The sequence below is a fragment of the Melanerpes formicivorus genome, unplaced genomic scaffold (genome assembly GCF_026170545.1).
Source record: "Melanerpes formicivorus ecotype bairdi unplaced genomic scaffold, bMelFor1.0.p_v2 SCAF_31, whole genome shotgun sequence".
In the NCBI taxonomy this organism is placed as follows: Eukaryota; Metazoa; Chordata; class Aves; order Piciformes; family Picidae; genus Melanerpes; species Melanerpes formicivorus.
In genome coordinates, this window is record NW_027142383.1 from 8,160,775 (window position 1) to 8,174,220 (window position 13,446).

The 13,446-nt window shown below is 46.2% G+C and overlaps 1 protein-coding gene across 5 annotated transcripts in view; it reads right to left on the reverse strand.

Moving 5' to 3' along the window:
- The window catches only part of CHD1 (chromodomain helicase DNA binding protein 1), a 213,249-nt gene that overhangs the window by 130,732 nt on the left and 69,071 nt on the right, over window positions 1-13,446 (reverse strand). For all 5 annotated transcript variants that reach the window (XM_068155319.1, XM_068155317.1, XM_068155318.1 and 2 more), the window contains one exon: window positions 879-1,104. In XM_068155319.1, the coding sequence (XP_068011420.1) occupies window positions 879-1,104 (226 nt within the window). The remainder of the gene's footprint in view (window positions 1-878; window positions 1,105-13,446) is intronic.

Consider the following 13,446-nt stretch of genomic DNA (forward strand, 5'->3'; position numbering starts at 1 on the left):
GGCTCCGAGGTGACCTCATTGTGGCCTTCCAGTATCTGAAGGGGGCCTACAGGAAGGCTGGGGAAGGACTTCTCAGGATATCAGGTAGTGATAGGACTAGGGGGAATGGAATGAAGCTGGGGGTGGGGAGATTCAGGCTAGATGTGAGGAGGAAGTTCTTCACCATGAGAGTGGTGAAACCCTGGAATGTGATGTCCAGGGAGGTGGTCGAGGCCCCGTCCCTGGGGGTGTTTAAGAGCAGGCTGGATGAGGCTCTGGCCAGCCTGATCTAGTGTAGGGTGTCCCTGCCCATGGCAGGGGGGTTGGAACTAGATGATCCTTGTGGTCCCTTCCAACCCTGAATGAAACTATGAAACTATGAATAGCACTAAAATGTAAAGATTTTTTTCACTTCTTAGTTCTGAGGCTTTAACAGAAGTTTGAGCCAAGAATACTTAATGCTGTAATGTTATGAGTGCTTGAGCCATTTCTTTTTTTTTTTTTAAATCTCTAGAGCAATTCCTGAAGAAGTCTGATCAAAATACAATCAATGACAAAATTAGTAAAAGGTAAGATTTAAAACAAAACCAGGAAATGCAATCCTCTTGTTAAAGCTTCATTTGTAAGACACATTAAAATCTAAGTGCAGAAGTTGCTTCCTTAAAGGCTGATTTTACAAGATGTGTGAGTATTCTCTCTTGATCAGGTAAAGTTGGTATGCTCAGAATCCTACAGGATCATAAGGTGTTAGGGTAGGTTCAACTTTAAAGCTTTTTTTCTGTTTTAGAGACACTCGAAACTATGCTTTTGCAAAGAGGCAATAGATCTCACAGACACAATAAAACATCTATATTGTTGTGAAAAATATGCAATGTGCAAATAGTTATAAAAATACTCACCAGCGCTTTGTTTCCTGATCCTTTTTCTTATAGTTGTCCAGTTTCTTCATTCCTTTAACATTTTGTTGCTTCAGTGTTTCCTCAGTTTCCCAAGTATTATGAATGTGTGACCATCCTTTCCATTTAATAAGATATTGTACTTCTCCTAGCTCCTTTGATTTTTCAAACCCAGTATTTGGGTCACCATCTGCCTCAACTGCATAGATAGTGGTTGCAGCACCAGTGGCTGTGAAAGAAATCACACCATAATGCTTCATTAAGTGTATACTGCCATAAATTAATCAATAAACCCCCCAACAATTCAGAAAGCAATTTGTATATAATTTGACAAATTATATCTACAAATCTTACATCACTCCTCTTATTTGAAGAATTATGATGTAGCTATATTGACACACACACAAGCATGCCAACAAGACTCAAAAAAGCAACCAAAAAAGTCTGCATGTAACCTATAATATCCCATCTTTTGAGGATTTTCTTAGCATTCCTAGTGGGTTTTTTTGCTGTCATCTTTGATATATCCTTCTCATCTCTATGAATATAGCAGATATTTGACATTGTGCTTAATCAGCCCTGACACTTGAATAGCCTACTATTTAACTATTACTATGGATGCTATAAATGAAATTCACAGAATCGAAGAATGGTTGAGATTGGATGGTCCCAGTTGCCTAGAGTAAATTGCCCAGGAAAAAATCCAGATGGCTTTTGATTATCTCCAGGGAGGGAAACCCCACTATTTTCTGGACAACCTGTTCCAGTCCTCAGTCACCCTCAGAGTCAAAAAAGTCTTTCCTAATGTTCATATGGAATCTCCTATGTTTCAATTTGCTCCCATAGCCTCCTGTCCTGTCACTGGACACCAATGGAAAGAGCCTGGCTCTGTTCTCTTTGCACCCTTCCTTCATGTATTTATATACATTAATGAGATCTCTCTGGGCATTCTCTGCTCTGTCACAGCCCTCTCATCATTTCCTCATAGGAGAGATGCTCCAGTCCATCTTCTTCATAGCCCTTTGTTGGACTCTCTCCATTAATGTCATCAGTCTCTTGTACTGGGGAGCCCAATACTGGACATGGCACTAAAGGTGTGGCCTCATCAGTGCTGAGCAGAGGGGAAACATCAACCCCCCGCAATCCACTAGTCATGGCAGTCATGTGAAGTCCCTGGAGACTGGAAGAAGGGCAAACATCCCACACATTTTTTAAAAGGAGGAGCCTGGGAACTACTGACCTGTTAGCTTCACCTCTGTGCCCAGGAAGATCATGGAACAGATCCTCCTAGAATCTCTGAGAAGGCACATAGAGGACAGGGATATGATTCAAGAAAGCCAGCATGTCTTCACCAAGGGCAAATCCCGCCGAATGATGATGGAGTGACTACATCAGTGGACAAGGCAAGAGCTACAGATGCCATTGATCTGGACTTCTGTAATGCCTTTGACATGTTTCCCCACAAGAGCAGATTATCCTGGCGTCAATAACTGCGCACCTGAAGGATGGCCAAGGGCTCAGGTCCAGCCAACATGGATTTTGGAAGGGCAGATCCTGCCTCTCCAACCTGATCTCTTTCTATGATCAGGTGACCCGTCTGGTGGATGTGGGGAGGCCTGTGGATGTGGTCTACCTGGACTTCAGCAAGGCCTTTGACACCGTCCCCCACAGCAAACTGCTGACTAAACTGTCAGCCCGTGGATTGGACCATTACACTCTGTGCTGGGTTAGGAACTGGCTGGAGGGCCGGGCCCAGAGAGTGGTGGTGAACGGTGCCACATCCAGCTGGAGGCCAGTCACCAGTGGTGTCCCCCAGGGATCAGTGCTGGGCCCTGTCCTCTTCAACATATTCATCGATGATCTGGATGAAGGGGTAGAGTCAGTCATCAGCAAGTTTGCAGATGACACAAAGTTAGGGGCAGATGTTAGTCAGTTAGAGGGTAGAAAGGCTCTGCAGAGGGACCTCGACCGACTGGACAGATGGGCAGAGTCCAATGGGATGGCATTCAACAAGTCCAAGAGCCGAGTGCTGCACTTTGGCTACGGCAATCCCATGCAGAGCTACAGGCTGGGGTCAGAGTGGCTGGAGAGCTCTCAAACAGAGAGGGACCTGGGTGTGCTGATCGACAGCCACCTGAATATGAGCCAGCAATGTGCCCAGGTGGCCAGGAGGGCCAATAGCATCCTGGCCTGCATTAGGAATAATGTGGCCAGCGGGAGCAGGGAGGTCATTCTGCCCCTGTACTCTGCTTTGGTTAGGCCGCACCCTGAGTACTGTGTCCAGTTCTGGGCCCCTCAGTTTAAGAAGGACATCGAAACACTTGAGCATGTCCAGAGAAGGGCAACAAGGCTGGTGAGAGGCCTTGAACACAGGCCCTATGAGGAGAGGCTGAGGGAGCTGGGATTGTTTAGCCTGGAGAAGAGGAGGCTCAGGGGTGACCTCATTGCCCTCTACAACTACCTGAAGGGTGGTTGTAGCCAGGAAGGGGTTGGCCTCTTCTCCCAGGCAACCAGCACCAGAACAAGAGGACACAGTCTCAAGCTGCGCCAGGGGAGGTTTAGACTCGAGGTGAGGAGGAAGTTCTTCACCGAGCTAGTAATTCGTCATTGGAACGGGTTGCCCAGGGAGGTGGTGGAGTCATCGACCCTGGAGGCGTTCAAGGGGAGATTGGACGTGGCACTTGGTGCCATGGTCTAGTCATGGGGTCTGTGTTGATAGGTTGGACTCGATGATCCTCGAGGTCCTTTCCAACCTAAGTGATACTGTGATACTGTGAAGATCCTCCTCTCTAAATTGGAGAAATAGGGATTTGAAGGACATTGTGGCTGAATGTTTATAAACGAAAGACAGATCTAAACTAATTTCATTGGTAGATTGGTGGAAAGTACCTTTGAACTGGGAGTACAGCAGAGACTCCTGGGCAGTCCTGCACTTTTTTCTCCCCTTCCTTGCGCAGCTCGCAGCTTTCTGGGCTTTCGGCCAGACTGACCTTGGAAAAAGATAAGGCCTCTTCTAACACATAACCGCCTAACTGCTTTTAATTAACAATTGTTCCTTTTTCTCTCTTTCTAACCCTCTCTGGGGAAAAGGGGGAGAGAAGGGGGTACAGGGGTGGGGAACCCTCCTCAGCAGAGGAGGGAAATCTCATTTCTGTGTTACTTTGTTGTATATTTCTGTATATATTGTAAATACTGTAAATTCTGTATATATTTCCCTGCGTTCCCTAAACTGCTTTGTAAATATAGCACATTCCTTTGCTAATCCGGCTGTGCATTTTTTTTCCTTTCAATTTTCTTCCCTTTACTTACGGGGGGGGAAGAAGGCTTTGCGGCCTTCCCCTTCAACCCTCGACAGACAGACTGTTTGGTGGATGAGGAATTGGCTGGATGGTTGTATCTAGAGTAGTGGTCAACAGCTTGATGCCCAGATAGAGACTGGTGATAAGTGGTGTCCCTCAGGAGTCCATACTGGGACCAATCCTGTTTATTATCTGAAGGAATAAGTCTTGGAAGTACAACATCAAGTACTGCACAGCTAGTGGAAGGAGATGTTTTAGCATTAGGAGGGTATAAACCCTGGGAACAGACTGAGAGTGTATAGGTGGAAAATTACTGACGGTGGAATGTTTGAAAGGTCAAGATAACCTTGAGGATGTTGCAGAGAGATGTGAAAAACAGGAACCAGGCAGGCATTGCAACATCGCAACTACTTGTTTTGTTTAATCTTTGTTAGAGATATGAGTTCGCGTGATACCTTAAGCTTAGCCAATCACAACAATGAAACTGTCGCGTGGACACCTATGTTAAGCAATCATTAAGCGACACATATATATGTGAGCCTATATAAAGGAAACTTTTTGTGTAATAAAGTGACATTTCGCTTGCATCAAGCTGCGTCCCATCTCTCAATCACTGTAAATATCTTCATCAATGATATACACAGTAGGATCAAGAGAATCCTCAGCAAATTTACAGGTGACATCAAGTTGAATGGTGCAGCTGACACGTCTGAGGGACGAGATGCCATTCAGAGGGACCTGAATGAGCTTGAAAAATGAGTCCATGTGAACCTCATGAGGTTCAAAAAGGCCAAGTGTAAGGTCCTGCACCTGAGACAGAGAAATTCTGATATCAGTACAGGTTAGGATATGAAGGGATTGAAAGAAGATTTCTGGAGAAGGATTTGGGGGTACCGGTGGATGAAAAACTGAACATGAGCCAGCAATGTGCACTCACAGACCAGAAGGCTAACCATATCCTGTGCTGCATCAAAAGAAATGTGGCCAGCAGGTCAAGGGAGGTGATTCTGTCCCTCTATTCTTGTGAGATCCCACCTGAAGTACTGTGTCCAGCTATGGAGTGCTCAGTACAAAAAAGATATGGATCACTGGGACTTGCTTGCCTCACTATATAGTGTCTATCGCTCATTAGTGGCTGCTTTTTGTTTTTGCTGTTTTTCCTGTACTGCTGATCATATTACTCTGCTGTGCCTGGGAACATTCTGAAAACAGCATATTATGGTTTTGACTCATCTGTCACCTGATTTCCAAAAGCCACTCTCATTAACTCTTCCAAACCAGCCTTCTGCTGGGACAGGAAGGAGGATCAGGGCAAAAGAATAAACAAAAGCCCTGAGGGTTGAGATAAGAAGACTATGATGAAATAATATATAAAATACCAGATTTTTTAGGAAAGAGCAAAGCAAGGCAAAGTGAAGTGAAAAAAGCGAGAGGCGGAACAAAACCCAGAAGAGGAAGAGAATCCTGGAAACAGAAAGCATCTCACATCACAGGACAAACTCCAAGACCCATCATCCTTTGCCCTGGCCAGCCCCTTCCTAATATAGCAGGAATGACAACAGCATGGTATCAACCAACCATTAGCTGGTTCATCTCCCAGACTAACCCTGTACATTATCCACCCCTTATTCTATACCATCTATGTCATGTATAGCAGCAATTAACATCATACAACATACATCACACAACATTCAACATATCTCATACAATATATGACATTCACTGTCTATGTTCACCCAGAATGACATCACCTTGCAGTACAAAATGTATTTCTTCATCCCCATGTCACCCACCAGGTGCACACAGGCACTTGGGCAAAAACAATCCTGTGGATGGGTTTGCTTTTGCCTGAAGCAGGACTAACCCAGACCAGAGTCTGGTCAGAGTCTGGCCAGAGGTGAAACCAGCAGCCCGGATGAAGTGCATGTACACTGATGCACGAAGCATGGGCAACAAAAAAGAGGAGCTGGAAGCCTTGTTGCAGCAGGAAAGTTATGATGCAGTTGCCATCACAGAGACGTGGTGGGATGACTCATATGACTGGAGCGCTGCAATTGATGGCTACAGGCTCTTCAGGAGAGACAGGCAAGGAAGAAGGGGTGGAGAGGTGGCCCTGTACATCAGGAAGGCACTAGATGCCATTGAGCTGGAGATCAGGGACCATCAGGTTGAGTGCTTGTGGGTAAGAATTAGAGGGAAGGCCAACAGGGCTGACATCCTGGTTGGAGTCTGTTATAGACTACCCAACCAGGATGAAGATGTTGATGAAGCATTCTATAGGCAGCTTAAGGCTGCCTCAAGATCACCTGACCTTGTTCTCATGGGCAACTTCAACCTGCCTGATCCTGCTGGGATCTTAACATAGCAGAGAAGAGGCCATCTAGGAGTTTCTTAGAATGCATGGAGGACAGCCTCTTATCCCAGGTGCTGCGTGAGCCTACCAGGGGTAAGGCTATGCTTGACCTCCTCTTCACCAATAGGGAAGGGCTGGTGGGTGATGTGGTGGTTGGAGGGTGTTTAGGGGCCAGTGACCATGAGATAATTGATTTTTCAGTATTTGGTCAAGCTAAGAGGGGTAGCAAGAAGACCTCCACTCTGGACTTCCGGAGGGCGGACTTCAGGCTACTCAAGGAACTAATTCAGAGGGTTCCTTGGGATAAAGCCCTTAAAAACAAAGGGGTCCAGGAGAGCTGGTCCTACTTCAAGGAAGAACTCTTGAAGGCTCAGGGACAGGCTGTGCCAATGTGCCGGAAGATGAGCCGCCGGGGCAGATGGCCAGCCTGGATGGGCAATGAACTTCTAAAACAACTAATGGAAAAAAAGAGGGTGTATCATCTTTGGAAGAAAGGTGAGGCAACCCATGAAAAATTTAAGGATTTTGCTAGGTCTTGCATTCAGGCATAATCAAGTCTTCTCTGTCAATAAGAGGAGTGAAATGTAAAGATCGGAACTGTTAAGATCTAAGTTCTTCTTTATAATGTCTGTTATCTTCGAGCATGTATTATGCCAGCTCTGTAGAGCATTGTAACTAGTTCAGCTTAAGCTTCGTGCCTTGTATGGGTTACATCAGTCTGTTAGACATGCTGCGCTACAGAACTCTTGCTTTTGCTATACAGCTTAGCTTTACCTTGCTTGCTTCTGTGTTTGCAAGTAGTATCTTGTATGGAGTGAGAACAACTCCCATGACCAGATTGCTCACAAAAACAAAAAGGGGGATTTGTGACAATGCCAGCGACGAGCAGTGTGAGCAATCTGGCAGTGCAGGCCTAGAGCCTGACATGGTGGTAGGCCATGCTCAGCATAAGTGCAGAGCCAACTAGCACTGTAGCAAAACAGTGCTGTGCCTGCAGCATGTAACTAAAACAAGGCACTGGTAGCTATAAACACAGAAAGTTATCTTGGGACAACAGGACATGCACCTGCATCAACAAACCTCACGTGTCATTAGTAGTTGGACCAATAATCTATAATAGTGCGATGTATGGTCACTCATAGGGAACCAATGAAGCCATGCCAACAAGGCACTCCGAGTTTATATAAGTTGTAGAAGTTCCCTTGCTACCCACTTCTGCCTTTCCTTTCTCTTCTTCTTCTATGCTTTACTTTACTGTGCTATACTCGCACCACAGGCCTGCACCATAGGCCTGCAATACTGGAACAATAAAGGAACAATACTCGAGCATATTGGTCAGCTGCATTGATTCCAATCTCCGTCATCCTCGATAGTATACCTCCCAGATTCGCTCTCTTGAACATCAAAAGAAGCACGGCCAGCAGTTCGAAAGAGGTGATTCTGTCACTTTGCTCTGATAAGACCTCACCTGGAATACTGTGCCCAGCTCTGGAGCCCTCAATAGAGGAAGGACATGAACCTTATAAAGTGGGTCCAGAGGAGGGCCACAAAAACAATCAGGGGGTTGCAACACCTCTGCTACAAGGACAGGCTGAGGGAGCTGGGGTTGTTCAGCCTGCAGAAGAAAAGGCTCTGAGGAGACCTAATAATGACCTTCCAGTACCTGAAGGGAGCCTACAAGAAGGTTGGAGAGAGACTGTTTACAAAGGCCTGCAGTGATAGGATGAGGGGCAGTGGTTTCAAACTAGATAAGAGTAGATTTAAATTGGAAGTTAGGAACAAGTTCTTTTCCACAAGGGTGATGGAATACTGGAATGGGTTGCCCAGGGAGATGGTTGAGGCCCTATGCCTGGAAATATTCAAGGTGAGGCTCAACAACAGGGCTCTGGGCAACCTGATCTGGTTGCAGATACCCCTGCTTACTGCAGATGGGGTTGCACTAGATGACCTTTAGAGGTCCCTTCCAACCCAAACCGTTCTAGGATTCTATAAATACTGTACCATACAGGCATGGAGTAGGACGTGCTCTCTTTGAACTGCTGGAACTCCCAGGACAGTTCCTCCACGGCCAAAATGCAGGCCTGTACAGAGGACAAGAGAGTCCTATCATAATGCTGGAGTAGGCAAGCCAATTCATCCTCCATTTGTCCTTGTCTTTCTTTCCAGGACACTACTGCCAGTGAGTTGGCATATGACAGTGGTATACCCCTTAAAAATTTCCTCCATATGGCTGGTGCGCATAGCATTTCATCCAGATCTGTAGGCAGCTGCTCATCATTTAGATCATTATAGATCAGTGGTCAGAGGGTGTTTAGGGTCCAGCAACCATGAAATAATTAAATTTTCAGTACACAGTCAAGCTAAAAGGGGCAGCAACAAAACCTCCACTCAGGACTTCTGGAGGGCAGACTTCAGGTTACTCAAGGAACTAATTCAGAAGGTTCCTTGGGATAAAGCCCTTAAAAAAAAAAGGTCCAGGAGAGCTGGACCTACTTCAAGGAAAAACTCTTGAAGGCGCAGGAACAGGTTGTTGCAATGTGCCGGAAGATGAGGTGATGGGGCAGACGGCCAGCCTGGATGGGCAATGAACTTCTAAAAGAACTAAGGGAAAAAAAGAGGGTGTACCATCTTTGGAAGAAAGGGGAGGCAACTCACAGAATGTTTAAGGATGTTGTTAGGTCATGTACGAAGAAAATTAGGGAGGCAAAAGCCCATTTACACCTTAGACTGGCCTCTGCTGTGAAGGACAACAAAAAGTCCTTATATAAATATATTAATAGCAAGAGGAAGGGCAAGGACAACCTCCACTCCTTGGTGGACACGGAGGGGAACGTTGCAACAAAGGATGAGGAAAAGGCAGAGGTACTTAACACCTTCTTTGCCTCAATTTTTAATAGCAGGACAGAACGTCTTCCAGACAGCTGGCCTGCAGAGCTGGCAGATGGAGCCAGGGCCCTGCATAGTTTCTCTCTGTTCCAGGAGGAGGGGGCAGTTAGAGATCGCCTCAGCCGCTTGGATCCCCACAAATTCATGGGACCAGAGGGGATCCATCCTAGGGTGCTGAGAGCTGGCAGATGAGCTGGCCAAGCCACTCTCCATCATTTTTCAGCAGTCCTGGCTCACTGGAGAGGTCCCAGAAGACTGGAATCTGGCCAACATGGTACCCATCGACAAGAAGGGCCGGTTGGATGAGCCAGGGAATTATAGGCCTGTCAGCCTGGCCTCAGTGCCAGGCAAGATTATGGAACAGGCCATCTTGAGTGCAATTGCACAGCACTTACAGGATGGCCAAGGGATCAGGCCCAGCTAGCATGGATTTAGGAAGGGTAGGTCCTGCCTGACCAACCTGATCTCCTTCTACGAGCAGGTGACCCGCCTGGTGGATGTGGGGAGGCCTGTGGATGTAGTCTACCAGGACTTCAGCAAGGCCTTTGACACTGTCCCCCACAGAAAACTCCTGGCCAAGCTGTCAGCCCACAGCTTGGACAGGAGCACACTGTGTTGGATTAGGAACTGGCTGGATGTTGGGGTTTGTTTTGAGCAAGAGGGGACTTGGGTCCCAGGAACACCTGTGCAATTCAGGCCTTGAAGAATTCTCTGTTGGAGTAGGAGCTGTGAGAAAGTGCTGATTGCTTGGTATGCTGAAGTCCAGCTGCCCCTGAGAAGGGAGGCAAGCAAGATAAGGAGGAGGCAAGATCTGGGAAAGAGAGCAATTAGACCGGATAGAAGAATTCCAGAGAGTTGTGAAAACAATGATGTGACCTTTTAGAGAGTAACCAATAGTGTGTTGCCAAGTGGGCATAATTATAGCAAACTGTATATAAGATGTGTCTGATGCTCAATAAAGTTGGATTCCGCTGATCACATTGATCGTATAGCGGCCCCTTCTTGCAACAATGGTGGAGAATGCGGGCAGTGGCGCCTTGAACAGGGACCCCACAGAGTGGGTCCTGAACCCAAAAAGGAGGGTTCTGCAAATCTCCGAAAGGAGCCACGGCGAAGAAGGGAGCCGTGCCATTCCGACGAGGACTATCAGGGTTCGAGAGCGCAGAAAGCAAGAAGTATTCCAGTCCAGGATAGCAGTACTGGTGCTGTGTTTACCGACCCACAGAGAGGTGGAGGAAACAGCAGAAGACCGAAGATGCCGTAAGCCGATACTGCTCTGAGTCTGTGCGCACAGGTATCAACGAATAATAGATAGTAATGGATAGGCAGGTGGCGTATGATTTATTTAAGTGCTTTTTAGAAAAGCGTAAGGCGGAGATATCGTCTAAAGTAATGCCTGGGCTTTTGGCCCATGGATCCGCTTTAGGGCATTTCCCTAGCGGAGATAGTTATTTTGATGAAGCTTGTTGGAGAGAATACGGGAACAAGTTGTGGGACTTGGTTATAGATGGTGATAAAACTGCTATAAAGCTGCAAAAGTCGTGGCGAGAATGCATGAACTGTGTTAAAATCTATGAACTGGAACAGCGAATGGCTGCTGCAGTTTCAGTGAATTTGTCAGAACGGGATGCAGCGCCAGTTGTATCTGAATTGCGACCGAAGGAGGTGTTTGAAAAATATCGCCCGGGGCCGCCTCTGGCACAGAGCACAATACCACTACCGTGCCCTGCAAGACCTGAATTTCCACCTCCACCCCCACCGACGGAATTCAGCGAGGCGCCTAATGACCTAGCCCCAGGCGCAGCCTGCCTGGCTAGGGGAGTGGGGGCTTCGGCTGAACTGAACGACAGCGTAGAATCACAAACTGAGACAGTAAATCAGAGGGAGACACCGTTATCTATTTCTCCGGCTCAGTTACAAAAGTTGGTGGAGCACATGTGTCAAAAACTGATTTTAGAAAGTTCCCAGGGAAAAGAAATGCTCTTAGAAAATAAACCGGAGAAGAAACCTAGCTCGGGAGCGGTTGTGCAAATTAACTGGAAAGCGATTTCTCAGGAGGCTATGAAAAATGGATGTTATGATGTGGTTGCTGAGTTGTCTAAGGTACTGTGTTTTCCTGTAACGTATGATATTGATCATAATCAAGGACACTATCAGGTTTTGGACTGGAAGATTTTGCAGCGATTGAGAGCAATGGTAGCTGAAAGCAGGCTACATGGCAAGCCTGCCCAACAAATGCTGCAGTATATCTGGGGTAGTGATTTGTTGGTTCCAGAGGACATTAAGACACTGATGAGAATGATTTTGACTCCTTCTCAAATGATCATGTTTGATGAGTTTTGGGGTCAGTTTTGTCAGCTCTCAGAGAATACACAACAGCAGCAGGGGGATCCCCTGGCTGGAGTCACAGCACAACAATTAATGGGAACAGGACAATGGTTTGGTGTTGAACGACAAGTTCAAAGTGGTCCTGTGGTCTTTCAGGAATCAATGGAATGTGCCCAAAAGGCATTAAAAAGAGTACAAGCAGACCCTATAAGGCCGCACTATATGTCTTTAAGACAAAAGCCAGAAGAGTCGTTTGCAGAATTTGTAGATCGTGTATGTGAGGCAATGAGTAATTCGGATATTCCTGACTATTTAAAGGGTTATATGTTAAAAAATGTAGCTTTTGAAGGAGCTAATACAAAAACAAAATCAGTATTGGTAAATTTACCACAGGGGACCACAATTGAGGAGATGCTGGAAAGAGCAGCTAACATACCTTCTGGTCCACAGGCTTTTCTCATAGATACTATGCACAAATTGGCTGAACGATCACTGAAATTGGAAGAGGCTGCGGAGTCACAAACCCAAATATTGGCAGCCTTAGCTCCTTTAAAGGCTAATACGAGGGGGCAACAAGGGGATGTTTTTCAAAGGAAGATACGATGTTATAAGTGTGGTAAAGAAGGGCATATCCGATCACAATGTAGAGTGAAATTTGTATGGTGTGATAATTGTAGAAGTAATTCTCATTCCACCAATGCACGTCAAAGTTCGGGAAACGGCCAGAGCAGCACGAAGAGCCGCCGCGCCGGGACACAAGTGGCAGCTCCAGTCTATTACCAGCAGGACGCAGAAATGAAAACGACACCTCAGCCTTACAACCAGCAACCAGAGGGAACATCGGCTTGGACGTAGCAACAGCAGTAGATGCTACCTTAATAGATAATCGGCCCATTAAAGTGGAAACAAATGTAAAGGGGCGTATATACATCAATGGTCAGCCTGTAGGAGCATTGTTAATGGGTCGATCATCCATGGGTGTTAAAGGGGTAATGATATTGCCAGGGGTAATTGATGCGGATTACAGTGGTGTTATTTGTGTTGTGATGTGGACTATATATCCTCCAATTTTTATACAGCAAGGTAGCCGTGTAGCTCAATTGGTACCAATTCCAAATTTAGTTGCAGAAATGGCATGCGATCAGCCTGTACGAGGTGACAAAGGCTTTGGATCCACAGGGGGACTGGCTCTCTTAAATATACCAATGGGAAGACGACCAGTCGCTAGTGTTGAATTTTGGTACGGGTCTCAGCACGTGAAATTAATTTGCCTGCTAGATACTGGTGCTGACATCACAATCATGAGTAATGCACACTGGCCGAGACACTGGCCTTTAGAGCCAGCAATAGGAGAAGTAGAAGGTGTTGGAGGAGCTCAAGCAGTAATGCAGAGTAGTCACAAAATTGTAGTGAAGATTGAAGGAAAACAGGTACAGTTATGCCATTGCCTAATGGAATCAATGCTTTGGTGGGCCGGGATGTGATGCAGCAATTGGGTGTGGTCTTAACCTCAGCACCCCCCACCCCCCCCCCCCCAGCGGTTTCTGGTACGGCTACTGTCGACCATGGCTCTGCTCTGATTTAAAGCAACAGTACTCATTTTGTCATTTCTGATTGTAACGTCTTTCAGAGATTTGTTATTTAGAGTTTTGTTAAGTTTTTCTAATAAGCATAATGAATAAGTAAGCATTTGGTATTTATAAGT